General features: G+C 34.1%; 2 protein-coding genes across 51 annotated transcripts in view; both read right to left on the reverse strand.

Moving 5' to 3' along the window:
* LOC127854079 (sushi, von Willebrand factor type A, EGF and pentraxin domain-containing protein 1-like) overlaps positions 1-3,956 on the reverse strand; it is a 92,333-nt gene extending 88,377 nt beyond the window's left edge. For 14 of the 50 annotated variants that reach the window (XM_052389029.1, XM_052389027.1, XM_052389026.1 and 11 more), the window contains exon 1: positions 3,759-3,952. In XM_052389029.1, the coding sequence (XP_052244989.1) occupies positions 3,759-3,828 (70 nt within the window). In that variant the 5' untranslated portion in view covers positions 3,829-3,952. Of the gene's footprint in view, positions 1-3,758 lie in introns of all 50 variants that reach the window. The other 36 variants (XM_052389052.1, XM_052389053.1, XM_052389049.1 and 33 more) reach the window with 11 other exon arrangements.
* Positions 3,957-12,024: 8,068 nt separating this feature from the next.
* On the reverse strand, positions 12,025-22,093 carry LOC127853906 (anoctamin-4-like). Its single transcript, XM_052388708.1, has 6 exons — positions 22,071-22,093; positions 20,455-20,597; positions 19,034-19,206; positions 15,349-15,504; positions 12,779-12,892; positions 12,025-12,195 (listed from the first exon to the last, which is right to left on the reverse strand). Exons 1-6 carry the CDS (start codon positions 22,091-22,093, stop codon positions 12,025-12,027), a joined length of 780 nt encoding a protein of 259 aa, XP_052244668.1.
* Positions 22,094-25,846: the final 3,753 nt, after the last annotated feature.

Raw genomic sequence — 25,846 nt, forward strand, 5'->3', positions numbered from 1 at the left:
CTTTCAAGCCCATACCAATGATAACCTATGACTCAATTCATTTGTAAGCTACATGTACATCCATTTTTGAAGGGTGCATGGGTATCCTCATTGCATGAGCGATATCAGTTTGCGTACACATTGCAAGACTTTGAATGGGCACGTTGATTTGTTCACTCTAAAAGGAAAGACAATAATTCAGATCATTTATAACTGATAAAAGTTCAAAGGCTTTGCTTTCGAGTGCAAAACAGTATGATAAAACATCCTACAATCTGACATGAATGCAGTTTGTATTTAATCTATTTTACTTTATCATAAAACAAAAAGCGGATACATATGTGTTCTCAGGTCTATATTTGGATCGATTTTATAAGTGCACTGAACATAGTACGTTTTACACGTACTATCAGAATCAATGAGTTTCGTTTTAACGTACTAGTATTTGAAAATTTTAGTTACTGTATATCAGATACACCTAAAAAAGACATTACTATAAATAGATCAATGCTGGTATTGGGAACAATATTGAAGTTAAGTGTTGATGTCTGTCATATTTATTTAATAATTATAATCAATTAATTAAGTAGCAAGCAATTGAATAATTAAAGTCATAGGTATGCAAAATGCTACAAGATTCCTCGTATCAACGCTTTAATTTCTACAAATACTAGGGCTGAAACCACAATTGCACAAAGCGTAACGTTACATCGTCAATCCGTTCTTGACGGCAAGCCCAATTCAATGTTTGATTCATCTATAATTCCAAGAAAGTAAAAATGCTTATTTGTTTAAATGTCATAACAAGTGCCTTTAAAAACTATCCATGAGTTGTACATGAACTGGCTCAGATAAGGCTACACTTCAGCACTTAACTGATTTAACAACCTGAATGAAGTATTATTAAAGCCACATCAAAGGTACTTACATTGGACACAACTGTCAGCCGTGTTATCGCATACACAGTTTCAAACCAGATAATAGATTAATACAAATGCTTTACTTTCTGATAAGTTTACATAAACAAACATACATGTGTATAATATTTCTTAGTCAGGAGTCTTAGTTTGCTTGTATAATTACAATGAATACATTATTTTTTGAATCTAAGAAAAAAAATGCAATTTTTTTCCAAACTGTGAACTGGTCCCTTTAAAGGAGGAAATTTGTATATGCACAAACTTAATGTTGAAATTGAATAATAATTTTGTCGTGGTTTAGTAGATATGGTGCCCGCCTATCAACTGGGAGGTCACGGGTTCAATTCCCACTGTGGTAGCGTTCCTTCGATCTTTCCTAAAGACACCAAGTAGTGGTTCTTAGTCCCAGTCAACGGATTCGAGAGCATTAAAATAAGCCATGCAGGTTGATGCCAGGTAAAGAAAATAAGTTTAAACTAAATTAAATAAAACCAAACAACAAATAATTGGCTTATTCGAAAAAGGTTTATTAGTATATTTTGATTTATTGTCAATCATTATGGGCTGATTATCCGTTAGGGGCTAAGTACAAAGTTCACCACAGGGTATTCAAATTTTGCTTGAAAGTGTATAAACTGGCAACGTTGTTTTTCATAGACATTGAACTTCTCATAGAAGTGTATGATTAATGAAGAAATTAAAATTACTTTTATACTGTTTTTATTAATTTATAAAATATGGATATATCATGCATGCAGTATCAAATAGTTTGAGATCAATTCGTTTGGGTACACACTTATATCTATTGAACAACACGCCCTTATACTCAAGACACGGTAAATGCGGTGTGGAGAAAGCTTATAAATATAAGTGATGTGCAAAGGTTGTGATAGGCTTTAGCAATACATCATAAAATGAAAAAAAAAATCAATATCTCAATATTTCACATATTTCAAAAATATTTAAGGCATTTGTTACAGTTATGCTTGGGTAAAAATGTTAAATGAATTAACGTCACACTGCAATAACTTTGGAAATATCAACAATACAGGCATTGTAGATTCAGTGCTCAAACATCGATGTATCATACAAAATATTTTGAAATGCAACAGTATGAATCAGCTTTAACATTTATGGTAAACAGAATCATTATATTTAATAATTGAAAAAAGACATTCAAATAATTTAAATGTAACTGTTGCTGTATTTATCATAAAGGTTCTTTAATTCACTTATTTTTAGAAAGCAATGGGAAATTTTTTATGCATTATGCGGCTTCAATCTGTGACGTATCAACACAGCTAAGATATTTCAATAAAAGTTTGATATATATATTCAACATCCGAGCGAAAAAGTCGGACCCATTCGTATCAGCAAATGACCACAAATCACCGTCAATGCGTAAACTCGTGTATCGATAAAGCTCTGTAACATAATTTGTATATTGATCGAAGAACATGTATAGCCACGAATAGAGCTTTCGCTAAGTTTGTCATACGGCTACCAACACGTATAGCCAAGAAGAGAGCTTTTTCCTTATTTTGCTATACGGTAGCCCAACAAAACATTACAACAATAATATATACAAGAATACAATATAAAAGTCCCAATCAATATCTGGTATCTATAAAGTAGGGTGTGATAGATGTTGCAAGTGCAAATATTAAGTCATGCAAACAACTAGTGAGAACGACTTAGAAATTAGTACCGGAAAGTCGTAGACAGGGAATACGAACTCGTGACTAGGACACAAATACGCCACATATATTTCATCGAGATTAAGACATGACAGGCGAAGATTGTAATATTCATTACTGTCATAAAATGTTAAAATATAAAGTTGATGTGACCACCATTTTGTTTTGATTCCTCATATACAACTCAGATGATCGCAATGATAAAATTAAACGACCAAATAGTATTCTTGAAATGGTTTTAGCCTTAAGCAATATAATAAAGTATTTTTTGAAACAAACTTTTTTTATTTCCAAAATTGTATTTAATGCTCACTATGTTCAATATGCGTAATTGTTATACGTTATCATTCTTTAAAAGTTTAAACCAAGTTTGAAGAACACATTGTATTTACTTTTTGATTGAGTTCAGTTTTTACAGGCCGACAAAAAGATAGAGGGCGAACTATAGTTATTTTAGTATCATTATATAAATTGTACGCACATCAAATGTACGCACATTACACGGACTATGAGCTCGAAAATAATAATGTATGTTAAATGACACTATAGAACAATGAACACTCATAAGAAATTTTAAGTATACACTCTACAACTGTGTACTGTATATTACCTAGCTCATACTTAAACGGGGCCACACAATACAGTTTGTAAAGAAAGGCCACGCGACCCTATGTCATTTTGTTTACATGCCGTTTGGGCTGTGAATTTCGAAGTTAATGAGGTCCGCCCGCGCCTGAAGCTGCGTAAATGTAGACCTGGGCTGTATCTAGCACTCCAACCTTATTAATTTACTAGACTCGCGAAAGTTGCGACGAATAACTTTCCGTAAGACTTCGATAAAAAATGACGCAAACATATGGTCTCTTGAATAGGTTTGAGTCTGATGTAACATCTATAACTAATTTTGACTCAACTCTTATATTAAGCAACACTCCAACAAAAGATCGTATAAAATATTCAGTTGCTTATATAAAAACTTACACATACACAGTTATACATACATCATTGGTTATATCCATCGTTGTAAAAAAGAGGAATAAAAGAAACGCAGAGACACACTCACACAACAGATAATGCTATAAATGATAAAAAGTTCCTTTATTCGGGAATATTTATACACGTTAAATTGTATGAAACAATATCCGAACATTTAGCAAAATACCTGGCACAATCGGCTGTACATTGCAGAATATAACAATATGAAAAAACAGTAGAATTCTGTTGCAATCCATTTTCTACGATAAAGGCATTTCTTCTTAATCAGAGGTTCAATTTAAACTAAAATGCTTTGTCGGCAGTTCGGTACTTCTAGATCGCAGTAACTGGGTACACTACGTGGGTGATAAGAAATCCAGGAGGATTATTTAATACTAGGTCATGTGCCACGAGATAAGGGACAGGTTGCACAATATGTTCGCATAAATCCACAAGACAAATAATCTTTTGGATTTGATCGTCTGGCTAAGACAAAAACGTTCGCTATTTTTAAATGTCGCGTTTTTTTCCTTAAAGCGATACAAACACATATGACTTCGTGACTCATGTGAAAGCATGGCACTTGTTAATTTCATGAAAACAGTTTTTATTTAATGTATTTTTGTAATTAAATGAAAACTGTTGTTCCTTCAATTTTATAAACGTTAAACTATCATCATGAGACTTACGATATGATAATGATATTAACTTTAATTACTATCAGTTAATCTGAACACTTCCTAGTTGAGTCATACCAGATTGCTTCTATCTTTAAGCTAAAGACCTTGGCCTCAAACGTGGTTATCAGTGTCTGTATTTACAATTTAAATTGGTTTAACAAATGACTGTAGTCGAACTTTTTGAAATGTGAAAGCTACATTAGAACTTTGGAAATAACAAATCCATCAACGCAAATAAAGAGTACCAATGTTTAAACTGTTAGTTTAATATAATTCAGTCAAATATAGCACTGATAAGGTAGCTGATTAATTAAACCCATGCAATAAAATCAGGCATAGAATTTTAAAGAGACTGACACAACCACATTAGGTCTTAGATTACCAAGTTGTTCGTAACTATCAGCTGAAGACAGCGTGATTTATTTTAAGGTACACATTGAACAATTGCCTATGATTAGACTTGAATTGACATATATACTTCAATCTTGTGTCTAAAAAACAGTCATTAATCAAACATCAATATTACACACATCAGCAATACGTCATAGCTAAATCAACATTTAATCCGTTTAAAATTATTTGTATGCATTCGTGCTGGAGAATAATACAGAATTTGACATGATAACAACAAAATAAAAAAGAAAATTCGGTGATTTGATATCCCCCGAAAAATATATTTTGTGTTATAAATGGACGCAATTCCCTTCATATACGGTATAATCCTAAAACATATTTAAATGTAGGTGTAGGGTTATTTTTTTTACGCATTGCCATTCGCCTTATTGATACAACCATACAGTTTCATGTTGAAATCGCGTAGCGTATTTGAGATATAGCCCTGAAAAGTTACATCCTACAAAAAGGGAACTAACTCTTATTAAAAAATTAGGGCTATGGTGCTTGTGCATGGCACTTTTTCCCATTGATTTCTACACAACCATGAATTTTATGTTGAAATATTGTATCGTATCTGAGATAGAGCCTAGAAAAGTTACATCAAACACAATCTAAAAAGGGAAATGACTTATTTAAGAAAATGAAGTATTATGGTTCTAAGCATGGCACTTCCTCATTAATATCAATTAACCCATGCAGTTTCATGTTAAAGGATAATATGGTATCTGAGAAATAGCCCTGGAAAATTGTTCAACTAACGAACGGACAGACGGACGGACAACGCCAATTCTATATCCCTCTGCCCTTGGAGGGCGATGAAAAGCCAATATATATTTTTATCAAAATAGGGAGCCGACATATAAAACACTTAAGAGGGGTACAATGAATAACCACTATGAATTGAGTAAATGAGTAATAACTTTCTGTGAACATAATGAATGTGTGCATGATATTATTATAATTACTTTAGAGAACAACATTTAAGAAATCTGATAATCTGACAAAGACCACACTATTTAATTCACCAGTGTTCGGCAAACAACTCCATACCAATGATAACCTATGACTCAATTCATGTGTAAGCCACATTGCCATTCATTTTTCAAGAGTGATTTGGTATCTGCATTGGATGAAAGATATCAGTTTGAGTACACTTTGCAAAACAATGAACGGGTATGTTTAGTTAAATTAAATATTCACTCTGAGTGGAAAGCGTTTAAGAACATGAATAACTGACAAAAATTAAAAGGCTTGTCTTTCAAGAGCAGAACAGTATGATAAAACATCCTAAAATCTCGCACAAATGCAGTTTGTATTAAATCTCTTTTACTTTAATATAAAACAAATAGTGGGTAAAAATGTGTTCTCATTTATAAATTTTGGTCAATTCTAAAAGTGCACTGAAAATAGTACTTCTTACATTTTGTATCCGAATCAGAGTTTCTTTTTAAAATAAGCGAACATTTGAGATTCTTTATAGTAGACGCAAATAAATACAAAGACGTGAATATAAGAAGACCAAAGTTGGTATTGGAAATAATATTGAATATTAGTGTTTATGTCAGCCAAAGTTATTAAGCAATTATATTTTTTTAATTATACCTCACACACATTGAATAATACAAGTCACACTGCTTATATTGTTCCTAAAACCGACGATTTAATGTCTAAAAATACAAGGGCTGTTTAGTACATACGACTTGGTAAATCTGGTAAACCACAAAGTGAGTTCTCCGTGGCGTAATGGATATGGTGTCCGCCTAGTAATTGGGAGGACGTGGGTTCGATCCCCACTCGGGGAGCGTTCTCTAGATCTTCCCCAAAGAAACCAAGTACTGGTTGTGGGCCCAGGAAACGGACTTGATAGCGTTTTGATAAGCCTGTGGCTTTCGATGCAATCGAGCTAAAACTAGAACTCCGCAAGTTTGATGTGTCGTCTGATGGTAGCATACCTGTATTACTTGTTTACTATTATATCGGGGATGGGGCATTAATTCTTCATGTTGTTACATACCCTTTTTTGTTTTATTTAGTAACATATTGAATAAGCAAAACTGTTTTTAATGAATGACCATAATAATTTTGTATGAATATTGTAAATCTAATAGCAAACAAACAAAAACACACAGAAAGACAAAACACAATATGCCCTCCTTTGTGCTATAAATTGTGAATTCTCTTCAATTCTAAACTGCTATCCACACAGGTTTGTAGTGGATGTAGTACGTTTCTAGTTCACCAACATCTTTATAACTGTCAAAGTTCACAAATATTAAGTCGTTTATTTTTATTATTATAATTAAAAAGGTTTAAAATAAAGCACAAGACATAGAAGTTATGAACCTTTTTTTGGTCGTGGTAACAGATTTCGAAATCTTAATGCGGACCCTTACTGCAAGGTCAAGGTCACAAGGCTCAAAACGTTTATGCGCATGGAAGGTCTTGTCCAGATACACATGCATACCAAATATGAAAGCAATATCTGAAGGGACATAGACTTTATGAGCTTTTTTGAATCGTGGTCGCAGATTTAAAAAAAACCTGAACGCGGACCCCAAGTTCAACAATTGCATGCGCATGGAAAAGTGTTGTCCAGATACACATGCGTACCAAATATGAAAGCAATATATGTAGGGACACAGTAGGTATGAGCCTTTTTCGAATCGCGGTTGCAGATTCCGAAGCCTGAACGCTGACCTAAGTTAAAGGTCAAGGTCAATGGTGTCAAAAATTGTATGCGCATGAAAAAGTTTGGTCCAGATACACACGCATACCAAATATGAAAGCAATATCTGAAGGGACACAGTAGTTATGAGCCTTTTTCGAATCGCGGTCGCAGATTTCAAAACCTGAACGCTGACCTCAGGTTCAAGGTCAAGGTCAAAGGGATAAACAATTGTATGCGCATGTAAAGGTGTTTTCTGATACATATGCATACCCAATATGAAAGCAATATCTAAAGGGACACACACGTTATGAGCCTTTTTCGAATCGCTGTTGCAGATATCGAAACCTGAACGCTGATATCAAGTTTGAGGTCAAGGTCACATGGTAAACAATTGTATACGCATAGAAAGGTGTTGTCCAGATACACATGCATACAAAATATGAAAGTAATATCTGAAGGGACACAGAAGTTATTAGCATTTTTCTAAAAGTGCGACGCCGCCGTCGACAAAGCCGACGACACCGCCAAAAAAGTAACACCTGTATGTCCCCTTACCTTAGTCAGGCGACACAATACAAAGGTTTAAACTAATTGCATTAAGCGTAATGATGCATCATCAATCCACTCTTGACTGCAAATCCAGATCAATGTTTTATTCATCAATAATTCACAGAAAGTAAAAATGCTGAACGTGTTTAAATGCTATAAAAAATGCCTTTAAAACCCGTCCATCAGTTGTACATTAAATGGATCAGTTAAGGTTAAATTTCAGCACTAAACTGTTCGATCAGCATGAATGAAGTATTATGAAAGATACTTACATTGGACACAACTTCCGGCCGTGATAAAGCGTAAGAGATTTCAAATAAGATTATAAATGGATAACAAATGCTTTATTTTCTGACACTTTGACATAAACAAAAAGACATGTGTAAAATGTTTCTTAGTCAGGAGTCTTAGTTTGCTTGTATGGTTACAATGGACACATTTTTTCTTGAATTTAAGGTTATCTTTAAAAAAAAATATTTTTTTCCAAACTGTTAACTGGTCCCTTAAAAGATGGAAATTTGTATTTGCAACAACTTTAATAATGTTGCCGTAGTGAAGCATATATGGTGTCTGCCTAGCAACCAAGAGGGCCTGGGTTCGATCCCCATTGTGGCAGCGTTTCCTCTGTCATCCTCAGACAACAAGTACTGGTTCTTAGTCCAAAGAGACAGACTCGAGAGCATTTAAATAAGCATCATGCTTGTCGATGCAATCAAGCTAAAATAAAAAGGTTTAAACTATATTAAACCGAATAAAAAATAATTGGCTCATTTGAAACAAAGTTTATTTTGTTTATTGTCAATTATTTTGGGTTGATGTTCCGTTGGGGCGAAGTACAAACTTCACCACAGGGTATTCACATTTTGCTTGTTAAACGGGTGACGTTGTTTTCATAAGGCATTGCACTTCTCATTGAAGGGTATGATTAAAGAGAAATTCAAATTATTTTGATACTGTTTTTATTAATTTATAAAAGATAGAGATATCAACATGGTAAGATACACATAAGAGATTCATGCATGCAGTATCAAATAGTTTGAGATATTCATATGGTACACACTTATATGTTATGAACAACACTCCCCTTCACTCTGGACACGGACAATGCTCTAAGCGGTGTGGGGGAAGGGCTGTGCGAAGGTTGGCATAGGCTTTAGCAATACATCAACAAATGAAAACAAATTAATCAATATCTCAAATATTTCAAAAATATTTCAGGCATTTGTTACAGTTATGCTTGGGTAAAAGAACTCTAAAGATATTACAATAATTAACGTCACACTTTGATATCTGTGTAAATATCAACAATACATGTATTTACGGAGCGTATATTGACTCATGTAGAGTCCGTGATGTATTATAGATGCAGTTCTCAAATTAATGTTCCTATCCACACGCATGGTTATTCAGTTAATTCAGATTATGTTAAATCCAATAGATAACAATGTTTTCTTAACATTCGGATTGAGACTTTTTTAGTTCACTAACCTTAATTTTGTTAAGCTTTTACACCAAATCTAGTTTTTACCTTGTTCATTATGTCGTATTTGTTCTTTATAAATGACCATACATATGTCAAACAATGCATATAATTGGAATAGCAGTTATCAATAAAAAAGATCTGAAAGTGGTGAATGATTCATAAAGAAAAACTTCAAGAAATAACACAACTAGATCTTATATTAAAATTAGTAATATAATGCTAAAACATGTGTTTAAAGAATAAAATAGTATATTTCTTCAATGATATCACCAATTAATACATACGTTTTTCAAGGTCACATAGTGTTTAACAAAATAGAAAACAAGCATTGTGTGCACCTTTTCAAGTCTTATGTTACATAAAAATGAACAGTATAAAAATATACACATATTGCACAGTATACACATACAAATATTGGGTATAAATTACAGCCATAAGTTGAAAGAACTATTTTAAAACAGAAATGTTGAATAATAACAAAACTATAAAACAGTAGGGAATAATGTTAAAAATAATTAATAATAATAGAGAAAAAAATAAATGAAATACTACACACATTGTAATAGAAACTGAATTTATTTGCATATTACTTCAAATCAAAGTTTGCTAATTGTGTAAGCAAACATATTTAGAAGAAGTTAATAAAAAATAATAATCCCTGAATGGAATATATAGGGGATATTTGTTGGGTTCGGTGGAATATTGATATTAATTCACGATTGATCATATAACATAATGTGTTCACAAGTGGCGCAGCCACTAGTGAAAATATATATTTTCTATGTTCACGAGTGAATCCATATCGATATTTCACAAAATCTAAAAAAAATATTTTATTTTTGCTTTTTTTCACCGATTATTTACATTGTAAAAGAGTTTAACTGGAGAATTTCGCTGGAATAATGACGTTATTTCGTCAAAAAATGATGTCATTTCACAGTAAAACAGTGACAATTATCGATAATTTTCACTGTTATTTTTCACTTTTTGAAACAGTGAATTATCAGTTTTAATTCACTGATATTTCTCTACAAACCACCGGAAAGCATAAAATAAAAGGACACGTATGTGCTTTGAGTTGTATGACTTATTATCATTATTATTGAAAAAATGGTTGTGAACACATAAAGACACAAGTATTTACAATTTAAGTCAATTTCAATTTATGACATATTGTCATACAGTTAAGAACAGACAACCTAATATTGTATTTAAAAATATACACTACCCTTATTCATGTTTATCAAAGAAAATGCAATATAACTCAGATAAGAAATCTATTATAACCTAAACATGTAAATAAATGGATGCCAAATGCTGAATGCCTAAAAACAAACAAGTAGCATTTATGTTTGAGCCTTTGTATAGCCACAGGAGGTAGAAATCAAACACAGCAATCAATGGGACCAGGATAAGCATCATGTGTTACCAGCATGGTGCTTCACAACCGGCTTGAATGTAAAATAAAGTTCCTTCGATTATTATCATCCCAATTGTTTATTGATATTTTGAATTTTCAATAGATGAAAGCAGTTAAAATTAAGCATAACGTATGTACATATCAACACAATGAAAAAGTGTATGATTAAAATGTTGAAATAAACTAAAAATTAGACAACTCTGGCCAATAACAACCAGTGTCATTACACATTTCTTAGAAATCCTCTTTTTCTTAATACTAATGTTTAACTATTTGTCTCTGTATTCCCTTAATTAACATAAAAAGCAACATTAAACATTATTTATACAAAAATAAGGCATTAAAATGAAAATAACTATGAATATATAAACACTAAAATTGTATCAATAAGTAAAAATATATAATTATTTAAACAAAGTACTATTATTAAAACATAGTAAAACTTTCTTTCACTTTACAAGTGTTTCCAATTGTTAACTACATACATAACATGTATGGAAAATAGTATATATGCAATACGTAACAAACACTAAATACCTTAAACAATTATATCTTTACTAACCACGCATAAGTGGACAAATAAAAAATAATCAGAACTAATATAGATTTTTTTATTATATAGATATTCGAAGGAGATAAAATACTTTTTTGCTCAACCCCTTAATATACAAATTTAAATTTGTGTAACCAAAATCGCACATAAATTACCAGAAACTTATAACTGGTGTTTCCATGGTGAATCTTTAGTCTGCATTTGAATTCTGTTAATCCAATTTGAGATATAGAAAATATTTAAAACGTTGGCATGTGACTCCAGTATATCATTATATCAGTCTGGTAAAAAAAGCACAATCATTAAAATGGGGATCCTTCAATTACATATGATATAAATAAGACAGTCACACAACCAATGAAGACAAACAATCTAATTATAAAGGTATACATAAACAATCATATAATCACACAAGGCAATCACTTGAAAAGTGTTGCACCTTTTAAAAATGTCCTTATCGGATTATATATTTCCAAACTTAATCCTCAAAATGTTTTGACAACCAATCCCTAAATAAATCATTGCAAATGCAGCTTGGTTGAACAAGCCCTAATATTTACACCATTTCTTTGGGGAAAAAACATGTCGCATATTCCATCTACCAAAATATTAGTGCTCTCAGCAAGGGTTGAAAATACACCAAAGCAGAGATTAAACAGATTACAGAGAATTCTCCAAGTTTTTAACTATCCTCATATCTCTCATCAAATGTTGGACACTGACACTTCATCAACCCGCACAATCGCATCATTGTTGTCACCCCTCCCATTGCGTTTCCGCGCGCTTGACCCGTTATCACCCTCTGCCCCTCCCTTCCGCAGTTTACCGAGCAGGATGTCCGTTACTGTGTTTTCCTTCGCCTTCTGAAGCTCAGTCTGAATGGAGATAATTTCCATAATAATATAAAGTGATAGGAAGTTGTGCTCTGGCTTTTATTATGTTATCTGTGTAGTGATTGATTTTATTGTAGTGTTTATTTACAGATGGGGAATGTCGTGAAGTTTTAGTATACAATATAAAGAATTTGACATATTTCATATTTGAAACAAATGCAACAAACTGTGCAAAACTCTATTTCAATATATTCTATCGTCGAGAAATGGCGCAAAATCTTAGTACAATTGTATGCAAATATATCTTCAAAATATCCAAGAGAACAGTGGGATTTGGAGTCATTACTTTTTGGCTTAGCAAATGATATTGAGCCTTGCTCTGTTAAAAGGGGTTTAATGCATGTGCATAAAGTGTCCTCACGGATAAGCCTTTGCAGTCCGCACAGGTAAATCAGGGACAACATTTTCCACTTTTAGTGTATTTTTTCTTTTTAAGGAAGACTTTTCATGACAAAATTTAAGTTAAGCCTGAAAGTGTTATTCCTGATTGGCCTGTGTGGACTGTACAGGCTAATCTGGGATGACACTGTAAGCACATGCTTTTCACAGAGCGAGGCTTAATTACCTGTATGACGATCTCACTGGAGATGTACGCCTCCCTCCTTAGCTCCTTCTTCACCTTGGCCGGCACGTCTGGGATCAGGTAGGCCACCAGGCTTGTGGTGACCACCACCAGGTTCTAGAATAGGGGAGAGAAATCAGAGTGCGTATGGGGATAGAAATCAGAGTGAGAAGGGAATAGAAATCAGAGTGAGTGCAGAGAGAAATCAGAGTAAGAAGGGGTGAGAAATCAGAGTGAGTAGGGGAGAGAAATCAGAGTGAGTATGAGAGATAAATCAGAGTGAGTAGGGGAGTGTAATCAGAGTAAAGAGGGGTAAAAATCAGAGTGAGTAGGGGAGAGAAATCAGAGTGAGTATGGAAGTGAAATCAAAGTAAGAAGGGGAAAAAATCAGAGTGAGTAGGGGAGAAAAATCAGATTGAGTAGGGGACAGAAATTAGAGTGAGTAGCGGAGAGAAAATAGAGTGAGTAGGAGTGATGAGTCAGAGTGAGTAGGGGAGATAAATCAGAGTAAGTAGGGAAGAAAAATCAGAGTAAGTAGTGGTAAACATCAGAGTGAGTAGGAAAGAGAAATCAGAGTGAGTATGGAAGTGAACTCAAAGTAAGAAGTGGAAACAATCAGAGTGAGTAGGGGAGATAAATCAGAGTAAGTATGGGAGAGAAATCAGAGTGAGTAGGGGAGGGAAATCAGATTGAGTATGGGAGAGACATCATAGTGAATATGGGAGATAAATCAGAGTGAGTAGGGAAGAAAAATTAGAGTGAGTAGGGGAGAGAATCAGAGTGAGTAGGGGAGAAAAATCAGAGTCAGTAGGGGAGATAATTCAGAGTGAGTTTGGGAGAGAAATCAAAATTATACAATGAAATGACTTGAGTAAGAGTATCTGTTTTTTGAGTCATGGATAGGGGGAGATATGTCTTATGACAGCAGATTCTTGGGTAGGGGAGAGATATATAAATTACATTATGGGAATGGGCGGAGAAATATAGTTTTTATTTTGATCAATTAGTAATGGATGGGATAAAATGTTTTATGAAGTAATACAACTAAAAATTAAATAGTATCTAGTTTAAGTGGAAAGTTTTCACAAATGAAAGAAACATTTGAGTACTGATATATGTTTAAAGTTAGGAAAAGGCACTCGTGTAACAACTGTGCAACAACAATAGATAAAAATCATTTCCCATTTCTGACTCTTTAATTAAAAACAAAAAATTACATAAGCAATATTACAAAATAATACAAATACATATGTAGTGAAAGCAGATCATAAAGGTGAAAATATTTTCATCATTTTTGACTGCATAATCATCAACAACAAAAATGCATTCATTACCAATAATACAGTGTGAGCATCTCACCTCAAAGACTACGACAAATGCAAAGCGAGCAGGCAGGACATGCAAGAATTTCTCAGAGTACTCATACTGCATTGGCCCCCTGTCTCATCCTTGTAGCCGGGAGGGTAGCGGAAATCTCGGTACCTGAAATAGTAGTCATATGATCCACCATCTGCGAAAACTGGGCTAAATGCATGTGCGTAAAGGGTTGTCCCAGATTAGCCTGTGCAGTCCCCACAGGCTTATCAGGAACGACACTTTCCGCCTACACTAACTTTTCGTTAATTAGAGACCTTCTTTAAACAAAGAATACTAATAAGGGAAAAGTGATATCCCTGATTAGGCTGTACGGACTGTACAAGTTTATCTGTGATGACACTTTAAGCACATGCATCAAACCCAATTTTCCCAGAGCGTTCTTAGATTAATGAATTAATATTATAGAAAAAAATGATTTTAATATAAAGATATGGGTAGTAAAAATCTAACCAACTAGAATAGTTATCGTATGAGCATCTTCTGGGAAATCTGGTCTTAATGCATGTGTGTAAACTGTCAACCCAGATCAGTCTGTGCAGTCCACACAGGTTAATCTGGGACAACACTTTCTGCCTTCACTGGATTTTATTTATGAGTCACCTGATTTAAACAAAAATTCCATACAAGTGGAAAGTGTTGTTCCCGGGTAGCATGCATGGATGACAATACGCACATGCATTAAGACCAGTTTTCCCAGAATGTGGCTCATGTTAGTAGAAATTGAATCAATATTCTAGTTTCAAAGAATCTGAGTACAAGGATGAGGGTAAGTGGAAATCTCGGCGACTGAAATAATGCTGACTATGAAGTATTTCAATTGATATCCTTATAGACAACCATTAATATGATAATGCATTGGGTCACATTTAATAATGTCACTGCACATTGCAAGAATATTTTTGAAAAAGAAAACTTAAAATCTGAAATAATTTGAGCTGAAGAAAATCACATGAAATACAAGTTACTACCTTATACATATTAAATTACAGATTTATGCCCAAGTGATGAAATGTATGTGTGATGTGGATTTCATGAGTGTAAACTCTTTAACTTCGTTCAGGAGGAACAGTACTCTTTTTTTTTAACACGTCAAATATTTGATCAACCCACAAAATAGAATTAAAAATGTCAATGTCTTTCAAAACAAAATATGTTATTATATTGTTATATTATATTTTTGTCACACACCATCAAACATCGGACCCAAGGACTCTCTTGTCCGGCTCAAAGTCTGACGTGTTGAACTTGGGGAGCCCCCACTGTGTGTAGCCGACCAGTGTTTGGTTGTTACTGTAGTAGTAGACGTAGACCAGCCGTGGGATGAAGTCTGACGTTAGGGCTATAATGAACGCCTGCAAGAGTAAAAACGCACAATTATTTTTTTTTAACCTATTTATTTAAGCTCGATTGCGTAACAAGCCTAAGGCTTATATGAAACGCTCTAGAGTCCGTTTCCTTGGTGTCTATGGGGGAGATCTAAAGAACGCTCCCACAGTGGGGATCAAACACGTGACATCCCGATCGCTAGGCGGACACCATATCCACTACGCCATGGCGACCTCAAGAGCAATATCGCACAATTGCAGTCCACATAGGCTAATCAGGTACAACAATTTCCACTTAAATGATATTTTTTGTTTAAAGTAACTCTCTTCTTAGCAAAATTCAAGTTAAGGCAGAAAGGGTCGTTCCTGATTAATCTGTGTCGACTGCACAGGCTAATCTGGGATTACACTTAATGCAGATGTAGTGATTTAATGAAACAAAACATTTTTATATCAAGTTTTATACCAATGAATTAAGCCATCTGTTTTTGGGGCCAACAGTTGCAGATTGCAACAATGTAGTTTTAAAGTCCTGGATCCAACGATTTTCTGAAGATATATACAGAACTAATTAGATAAGGAATGGCATTCGAAAATATAATTCTGAGCAACTGCTTGTATTGCCTGATTAAAACCCTTGCGAGGAGCATATAACACTACTACTAGCAACACAAGCAAAATATTTGCATGAACATGATGCTGCAAGAAAAATTTGGAACAAAACACATATAAATGGTACAGCTCCCTGTAAACCTATGCCAGAGTGCTTCTTGCAGTAGGCAAAAGAAATCGACCTTAAAAGTGGATATCAGTGTATGTCTATACAATTTTAATCAGCTTTACTAGTGACTGTTGACGAATGTGGAAATGTGAAAGCCGTATTACAATGTGTGCAGCTCACATATCAACACAGCTTAGTAATGTACCAACATTTAAACTGTAAGGTAAATATGTGTCTTGCTACGTGCAAATTTGGCAAAATGCATGTGCGTAAAGTGTCGTCCCAGATTAGCCTGTGCAGTCCGCACAGGCTAATCAGGGACGACACTTTCCGCTTTAATGGTATTTTTCTATTTAAAGGAAGCCCCTTTTTACCAAAAATCTAGTTTAAGCGGAAAGTGTCGTCCCTGATTAGCCTGTGCGGACTGCACAGGCTAATCTGGGACAACTCTTTACGCACATGCATTAAGCCCAGTTTTCTCAGAACAAGGCTCATATAATTCAGTGAAATAAATCACTGATAGGGTAGCTGACAATTTGAACTTTGAGTTAGATATCAAAGAGATTGACAAGAGCACATTTTCTTATTACTGAGTAGTTCTTTAATATCAATTTAAGACAGCCTGATTTATGTAACAGGACTTACATGTATACAGCACTTAAACATACTCAAGAGATGGATTTATATTTACTTCTTTGTTCATCAGTCATCAATAAAAAATCAACACACCTCAGCAATACGAAATAGTCAAATGAAAAGTATAGATTTAATCAGTTACAAATTATTTGAAGGCATGAGGGTTTTACAATTATACAGCATTTGACCGTATCTAATCAAAATAAAATAAACTGTGGAAGACAAAATGTTGTAAACTTAGGCAAATCAGCTGGGGAACCTATTGGCAGGAGAACATATGTCTTAGATATGTTAAAAGAACTAACACAAAGCCCAGAATGGAAAAACAACACAGTATGACAAGTAATTGAAGATTGCCAAAATGAGGGAGGAAGATAATTTTTATAAATACTAAGGAATTGTCTCACAGATAACTTTTACCCAGAAATCATGATTGCAAAAAGCATATCAATAGATCATCAAGCCAATATTGACTGCATCTCCAGATAAATGTTTGATTCATCAATTGTTCCGAAAAGTTAAACAGCTTTGCTGTTTAACTGTTTTCAAAAGCACCACAAAATATTTCCGTACAATGTTTGTGCATGTATTTAATCCTTTCCCTCTCAGAAGCAAAGTGAAAATGGCTATGTGCAAACAGCATAAAACCAGAACAGCCTGCGAGTAACTCGCTGTCTGTTCAGGTGTTATGCTGTTTGCTGCTCACCAGTATCTAATGTTAGGAAATGAGGCCTTTTAAACTTGAATCTTGTAAGGAAGGTCTTTAATTAAATTTTACTTTCTGAGGGTCTACACATGCGTAAAAATACGTATCTAAGTGGTAAAATCATATAAAATTACATTCCAGCAGCATAATTCTCGAAACAAAAAGATTAAAGTAAAGAGAAACCAGGTAACAGAATACTTACATTGGACACAATTGCCAACCGCGATATAGCATACAAGTTTTCATACCAGATTCCTGCGAAAAAGGTAAATGAGTACTGTAAAGTATATATAATTGATTGTACCAAGCCAATCATGAACAGGGGCTTGTTTATAGAGTTTCAAATTTTTTAAATGAAATGACATGCATTTATTATTAAATAAACAGTTTTAAATAACTATAAAACAAAGAAAACTAGTAAAATAAAAAGTTTGCTTTCCCCATGGATAGAACCGGAGACCTTTAGAAGAACAAGCTGGCAAACCAATGAACATCTCAGGCCTTTGATGTATGAAGCTTATTTCAACAAGAGATGTGTTTGTCAGAAGCACAATACCCCCTATTGCGCGGCTTTGAGCAAAAAAAATACCTTTGACCTTGAAGGATGACCTTAACCTTTCACCACTCAAAATTTGCAGCTCCATGAGATACACATGCATGCCAAATATCAAGTTGCAATCTTCAATATTCAAAAAGTTATGACCAAACTTTAATGAAGGTTAAAGTTTTAAAAAGAGACAAATACAATGATATTTGACCTTTGACCTTGAAGGTTGACCTTGACCTTGACTTTTCATCACTCACAATGTGCAGCTCCGCGCGATACACATGCATGCCAAATATGAAGTTGTTATCTTCAATATTGCAAAAGTTATCAAACTTTAAACAAGGTTAAAGTTTTGAGACGCAATGAATGAATGAATAAATGAATGACAGACAGACAGACAGACAGACCGACAGACAGACAGGCCAAAAACAATATACCCACGATCATTTGATCCGGGGGCATACAAACTATGTTGACAATTTCCGCTTTTATGGTATTTTTAGTTTCAATGAAGTCCCTCCTTACCGAAAAGTTGAAGCGGAAAGTGTCGTCCCTGATTAGCCTGTGCAGACTGCAAAAGCTGATATGGGATGACACTTTACGCACATGCATTAAGCCCAGTTTTCTCAGAACACGACCCATTTGTTTAAAATTCGGGGCCGTTATTCAGCATCATTCACAATATCAACGTGTATATATTTGTCTTCAATGACTGACTAAATTTCACAATTTTTACTATGCAGCTCTATGGGTTTAACATTAGTAAATTTACATGGAAAAAACTTATCTAATTTTTTAAGTATTTGTTAGCAAAACATAAATTTCACGAACTTACAAATTTTAGTCAAAATACAAAAGTTGTTTTCGAATCCAAAAATCCCGTCTCTATTCCCAAATTGGTGAAAAAACACATAAGTAACCAACAACAACAAATTGAATACAGCACTCTGTTGGTGATATTCTTACTTATATCAGCAGCCCTCTCAGCCAGAGGTCGTCGCAGGTCAGTGCAGAATTTAACAGCGTCGGTTCTAATCTCAATGATACTGTTTAGTAGGCAGCAAAGTGGGCCAAGGGGGAACGCAGCAACAAAGATGGTGAGGAAACCATACTGCAACACTGAAAAGTCATACAGAAGATGTATGAGCCTCGTTCTGGGAAAACTTGTTTTAATGAATGAATGTAAAGTATCATCCAAAATTAGCCTGTGCAGTCTGTACAGGCTAATCAGGGAAACACTTGCCACCTAGACTGGATTTTTACCAAGAAGGGAATCCCTTTAAATGAAAAATACTGCAAGAGCAGAAAGGGTGGTCCTTGATAAGCCTGTGCAGGCTCTGAAGACCTTCCTTTACAAGGTAAGTCAACAATTTATTGTGCTCAATGACAGTAATTAATCCTCCCACATACCAATTTAACACAGATGTAGAGCTTTGTATTGAATCCTGCATTTTGACATTTGATCTCTAGTATTTACAAATGAGACATCAATGTGATTCTTGTTTATTTTTAAATGTGTTCGATGTTTTTGCAAACTATTCTAATGCATGCTCAAAAGTGTATAATTTTGACGATCATGTTTTTTCATTTTGACTTCAAAATAACACCAAATCTAGTCGCATTGTTTAGAAGCGCACAAAACTGTTTTATCAATATTTGAGATGTATCTTTATCTGTTGAGGCTTGGTCAAATGGCATTCTGTACTTGACCTATCACCTTCACCTTGAAGACAGACAGACAGATCGAGTTAATTCTGTGATAGAATGAGTCCGATATAGCTCCCTCTCCCTATTGGTAACAAGAGAGGTAATAATGTCACAACCTAAACAATTGAAGCATAGTTCTAGGAAAACTGGGATTATTGCAGGTGCGTAATGTGCAATCTCTGATTAGCTTGTGAAGTCGACAAAGGCTAATCAGGGACGACACTTTCTGCATTAGCTTGATTTTGTTCAAGAGAAAAACTCCTTAAAAAGATTTAAAAAAAGCTGAAAGTGTCATCCAAGATAAGCCTGTGCAGACTTCACAGGCTAACATAGGAGGACAATTTTGCTCATGGATAAAGCCCAGTTTTCCCAGACCAATATAAAAAAGTGAAACTCAGGCTGCTGGAGCAGTATTGAATTTTTACCAGCCTCTGAAGGCTGAAAATATAACAACACCGAAGATGTGTACTGGGATACACGCTACTGCATCCACGCAGCACACACCAAACTGTTGTGCAATTCAATATAAACTCCAGCTGCTGGAGCAGTATTGAATTCTTTACCAGCCTCAGAAGGCTGAAAATATAACAACATCGAAGATGTGTACGGGGATCGGTCACAGACATACAACAGGAGGAAGTAATGAACGCAGTCACCTACCCATTTCAAGGTACTCATGGTAGAGGCTGGAGTGTTCCTCTAGCTGATAGTCGTTCTCCCAGGCGGCCATCTTGGCCTTCTGCTCGGTTGTCTCCTTCAGCCACTTACGCCGGTACAATCGCTTCAGCCACTTGATCACCTTCCTACAACAACAACAACATTTGTGTCAATGACCAATAAACTTAATTGAAAATTTGGAACAAGTTATTAATAATTTAAGTTATTCAAGTTTATGGTTTTGCAGGTAATTTTCTGTTTAAGGATACTTGATAATTGTTCTGGGAAACTGGGCTTAAATGCACGCATTCAGTGACATCCCAAGATTAGCCTGTGCAGTCACTTTACTTTTAAATGGTATATTTGGTTTTAAAAGAAGAGTCTTCTGAACAAATATCAACATAAGGTGGTATGTAATGTCCATGATTTGCCTGTGTGTACGTACTAAGCCCCATTTCCCCACAGCAACGCTCATATGATAACTATTTAAATTATTGTTTGTTTTCTAGCAAATTTGTATCATGTATAATTTATATTTAGATGTATTTCTGCCTATATTTAATAAAGGAATATTTATTTTCATGAAATATCATGTTAAAATACAATCGAGTTCACCTTTCAGCACACTTCATCAATCATATTTAGTAGTGTGTGTTCAGTACTAATGGAGATTTAAAGTTAAAAAAATACAAAAATAATATACATCCTCCAAGTAAATTTATATAAATTTGAAAAGTAAAAGATTGTAAACCAGTTATATTATTCGCTGATTATAAAGTATAAACTAGTTTTTCAGTTTTAAGACTTGTATACATATATTAAACAGGCATAATGATTTACAGAAGACTATCTCTAGTAGATTGTTCTGAATGATTTTTTGTCTGTGATGTCGTGGATTCAACGTTATGTATGTTTTACGATTTGAAAGCAAGATAGAAAGAATCCTAGATTTTAGCATTACGCATACCTACAACCAAAATAGCTTAGTCTTAACAGCAAAATAATTTGGTAATACTATTAATATTAATGTATTTGAATGTTTTGATGTATATTTCGGTTGTTTTTCAGTTATCGTTCTGGTTAAAAACACATGTTGAGGTTCTGTGTTTAAATATGAATCTTGATTATGTGATAAGCCGTTGAGTCGAGGTGTTCAACTTAACTGAACCGTGAACCAATATGTAGATGTGTTATACAAGACAAGACACGACAAATTATTTCGTAGTAATTTGCCATCGGCCCAGAATATAATATACATAAATCGTGGGCGTTCGTAGGAATAATCCTATAGGTGGGTATCAGGGGGGCGGGGATGAACATTTTGAAAAAAAGGCAAGATAATGATATATAATCAAGTGTATCTGGGAGGTTACAAGTAAGTGCCACTTGTCGAAAGAATAACGACCTATAACACGAAAAATACAGGACGTCGTATCGACAAATTTTGAGACAGTGCCTTCAATGAACCGTATAAAAAATTAATTACAATTGTGTCAAGCATTGTCTTCTGTGACACCCATGGCAGCATTGCCCTATGAGGTAAAGATTCCAAGTCCGGCTATTGAAATGATTTAATATCGTTTCGAACCGAATGTGATGTGATGATGTGTTGAACTTACCTATGAAACTCGCAAGTGACCATGTATACCTCTGTTCGAATCAAAAATGAACTGATGAGGCTATGCGAACATCGGATAGGTTAGTTTTATTACAGCAAACAGTTCAACTGGATTCTAAATCTTAGCGGATGAGACTGCTGATATCTCAAAACTGAGATTTTTCGATGACGAATAACTCGCCATAGGATAGGAGTTTCTTGGATTTACAGCTCTTTATACAATGGTAGCATAAACTTTTGCATGACCATCGTAACACAGTGCAAGAAATACGGATTAAATTGAACAAGGTACTTGGCAAAGGATACTAACAATCAACTAATTTTATCGAATAAATAATTTTGACAGAGACGCAATACCATGGTACGACATGAGCACGAAGCAATGCATTGAACATTTTTCGAGTCAGATTTTGTCGATTTGGTAAAAAATACGGATTTATTTACAGCCTTGCGTGAGGCGAAGATCAAATTACTTACAAACATGTCATATTTGAATAGTTTTATGTTTATACTGTTCGCATTAAGATATATACAAATACTGTCAGATCACTTTTTTGTTTTCATCAGATTAATAAAATAATAAAATTGATGTCTTCTTTGTTTCCACTATACCAAGAAAAAAAGTTGAGTATTACGTTCTTTGTGAAATTAAGAACAATTAAAAACAACATTAAATTTGTTTGCAATGACACACGTGCTATCTTCATTAAAATAATATGTGCAATGTCTAAGATCATGCTCTATACCAAGATGTCGCGCAATTTCAAGAAGAAACTTGTGATTGAAACATCTGAATTCTGCAAATGCTTTTAAAAAATAGTAGAATGGAATTTGTGGCGAAAGTTATTTTCTTATTCAAGCAATTTATTTAAATTATTTAAGCATTCTATATGTTTCACATCTAGACAAGTAGAATAAACTCACTGACCATTTTTGTGTGTTACAACAAATAAGGCGATCTATAAACAGCTGAACAAATACATCAACATAACCAACATCCTTATAAGCCCAGACATAACAAAATCAATAATTAAATAACATATTTTAACAAAAGTAGACCCATTTGTCTTTCCGATTATATCCTGGCGTTTCAATATATTATAACAGCTTTTGGGATATCTATGCAATGACATGTGAATAAGTTTACACCAGTATTTAACACACTTGAAATAATATTCTACACGAAAGTCTAATATAGCGACCTGCCCTTGAGCCATGCAATTGTTTCTTTACCTAGACTAAGACAATCTTTTCAAAATTGAGCCTGGAGTTATTTGATATTTTCATAAAAGGTTAGACCACATATGTAATACCCGTATTTATGTTATGCTTTCCGGTGGTTTATAGAAAAACATCAGTGAAATAAAACTGATATTTCACTGTTTTAAATAGTGAAAAAAAAAACAGTGAAACATATCGATATTTTTCACTGTTTCACTGTGAAATGACGTCATTTTTTCGACGAAGTGACGTCATAAATTCAGCGAAATTATCAAGTTAAACTCTTTTATAATGACAACAAACGGTTTAAAAATCGTAAAATAAAAAATATAATTTGTTTGATTCGATGGAATATCGATTTTAATTCACTCGTAATCATAAAAAATACATATTCTCACTCGTGGGAAGGCTACTCGTGAAAATATTATTTTATATGATCACTCGTGAAATAAAATCGATATTCCATATAATCCAACAAATATCCTCTATGTAAGGGTGGAGTTTACCATGTCTTTTTTTTAAATCCTTGGTAATTGTTAACAGAATAAATAGATTTTAGCTTGCATTGCCAACTTATTAATCAAGCCGTGAACCAATTTAATTTAAGAGTGAACAGTACACTCATTACGTGTACACTGATGAAACATTCACACGATTTCCATTAAAGAACCAATATTCATATTGCCGCAATGAACCACCATTTCTTAATGAAATGTGTTGGGTTCTCTTTTCATTTACAGTCATGCCACTTATTAGGCATACTCAAAAATATTATATAATTGACGCTGTAGTTCAATAGGTTTCAGAACAACTCGCAAGATCATCGGCAAATAATATACGTTGCATATTTGGTATATCTTTAGTAATTAAAATCCCTTTATGGCCAAGGTAAAGTAGGTAAAGGGATAACTCATTGACGACTAAATAAAGAAATCGCGCTAGTTACGCCCTCTTGCCTTGTATCAATATGACACTTCAAATCAGTGGTGACATAGTTATTTATGGCAAGCACTCGACTCCGTTGATTTGAGTAAAAGAAACAAAGACTTTATATAGTTTTCCCCAAATTTGTTTCATTATGTCAAATACTTTATAGTGAAATATCCTACCATGGGCCTTTTGAAAATCAACGAATAAGACATAAAACTTTCCTCCTGGTTTAGTTATATATTTTTGCATCATGTTTTGCAATACGAACATATTATCGATTGTAAAATAACCTTTCCAAAAACCAGTTTGCGACTCATCTGATTTGCCAAATTCTTCCGACCAAGTGCACAGTCGTGAATAAGTAATATTTCCAAATATTTATACATTTCAATTATCCTAGAAATACCTCTGTAATTTCTCGGTTCAAATTGAGAACAGCATTTATGTAAGGGACCAATAATGCTTTCACCCCTCAATGAGGGGCCCTTATGTCAGGAAATACTCCTGTATTACGAATATGATTCAAACATATGCGAATGAAATACTGGACATATAACATTAGCGTAGTATTTATACAACTCTGCATCTATATCACCGAACCCCTGTGTACTTTCCATTTTTAATGTATTAATACGCATTATTATTTCTTCGTAAGTGATATGGCTAATAAGGCCTAAATCATATTCAGAAAACGCAGCTTCTTCAGAAGCATATTATAAGTCAAGAAGTTATCCGCGGGATCTGTCCTCAGAGCTTGATGTATATTATGAGAAATGACATTTGTCACGGGGTTTGAGATGTTTGTGTATCAACGTGTGGATGTGATGCATAAAGCCCCGTGTGGTTAATATCGAGCTATTGATGTAAAATATAAGATACACAATGTTGAGATATACAATCTGTACGTGTCAATGTTTTGATCTGATGTATTAACAGATCCGGAGATCAGCGTTGAGTGGTTGGCTTAAATTATGATGAAAAGTTTTTTTTTCTCTCGAAAGGTGAGATTTTTGTGTTCCAATCTATGTATGTAATTTTGTTATGTGTAAAATGAACCATGGGGTTAGTGTTGAGATATCGATGGGAATTGAAAAGATGCATGCTAATCATGAGAAATGCGATGTTTGCGTATTATTGTATGGTTGTGGCGCATACAAGACCCGTTGAGCCAGTGTTGAGATGCTGATGTAAACTTTGAGATACACGTTTGTCGCGAGCTATGGGATTGTGTGTATCATTTGTTTATGTTAATTATTAAAAACGTGTGTGGTTAATGTTGAGATGTTGATGTATTATGTGATACCAGTGTGTTTTTGTGATGTAAAGTTTATGCTTATCAATGTATGTATTTCTATGTTTGATAGTACGTTGGTTGAATATTGATTGCATTTGAACATATATTTCTATTTTGGGTATTACTATCATACGTTCGATTTGGCGAAATAGAAAATGAAAATAAATTGACCATACAGTGTAAATTGGGTAGTGTCATTTAAAGTGCTGTAGTTGCGTTTGAAACAGCATTATTGACTTTCAAGCATTTCCTACGATACAGAAGATACCAGACATAGCCGGGGAAATAACAGTGCAACGCATACTGCAATGAACTGATAATAAAAATACTTT

The sequence above is a fragment of the Dreissena polymorpha genome, chromosome 12 (assembly GCF_020536995.1).
Source record: "Dreissena polymorpha isolate Duluth1 chromosome 12, UMN_Dpol_1.0, whole genome shotgun sequence".
NCBI classification, from domain to species: domain Eukaryota; kingdom Metazoa; phylum Mollusca; class Bivalvia; order Myida; family Dreissenidae; genus Dreissena; species Dreissena polymorpha.

Coding starts and splice junctions, on each gene's coding strand:
- LOC127853906 (XM_052388708.1), bottom strand. CDS start 22,093: ATGGTCACTTGCGAGTTTCATAG. Junction 20,598..22,070: donor GTCACTTGCGAGTTTCATAG/GTAAGTTCAACA, acceptor TTGTTGTTGTAG/GAAGGTGATCAAGTGGCTGA. Junction 12,196..12,778: donor CCAGTGAGATCGTCATACAG/GTAATTAAGCCT, acceptor ATCTCCATTCAG/ACTGAGCTTCAGAAGGCGAA.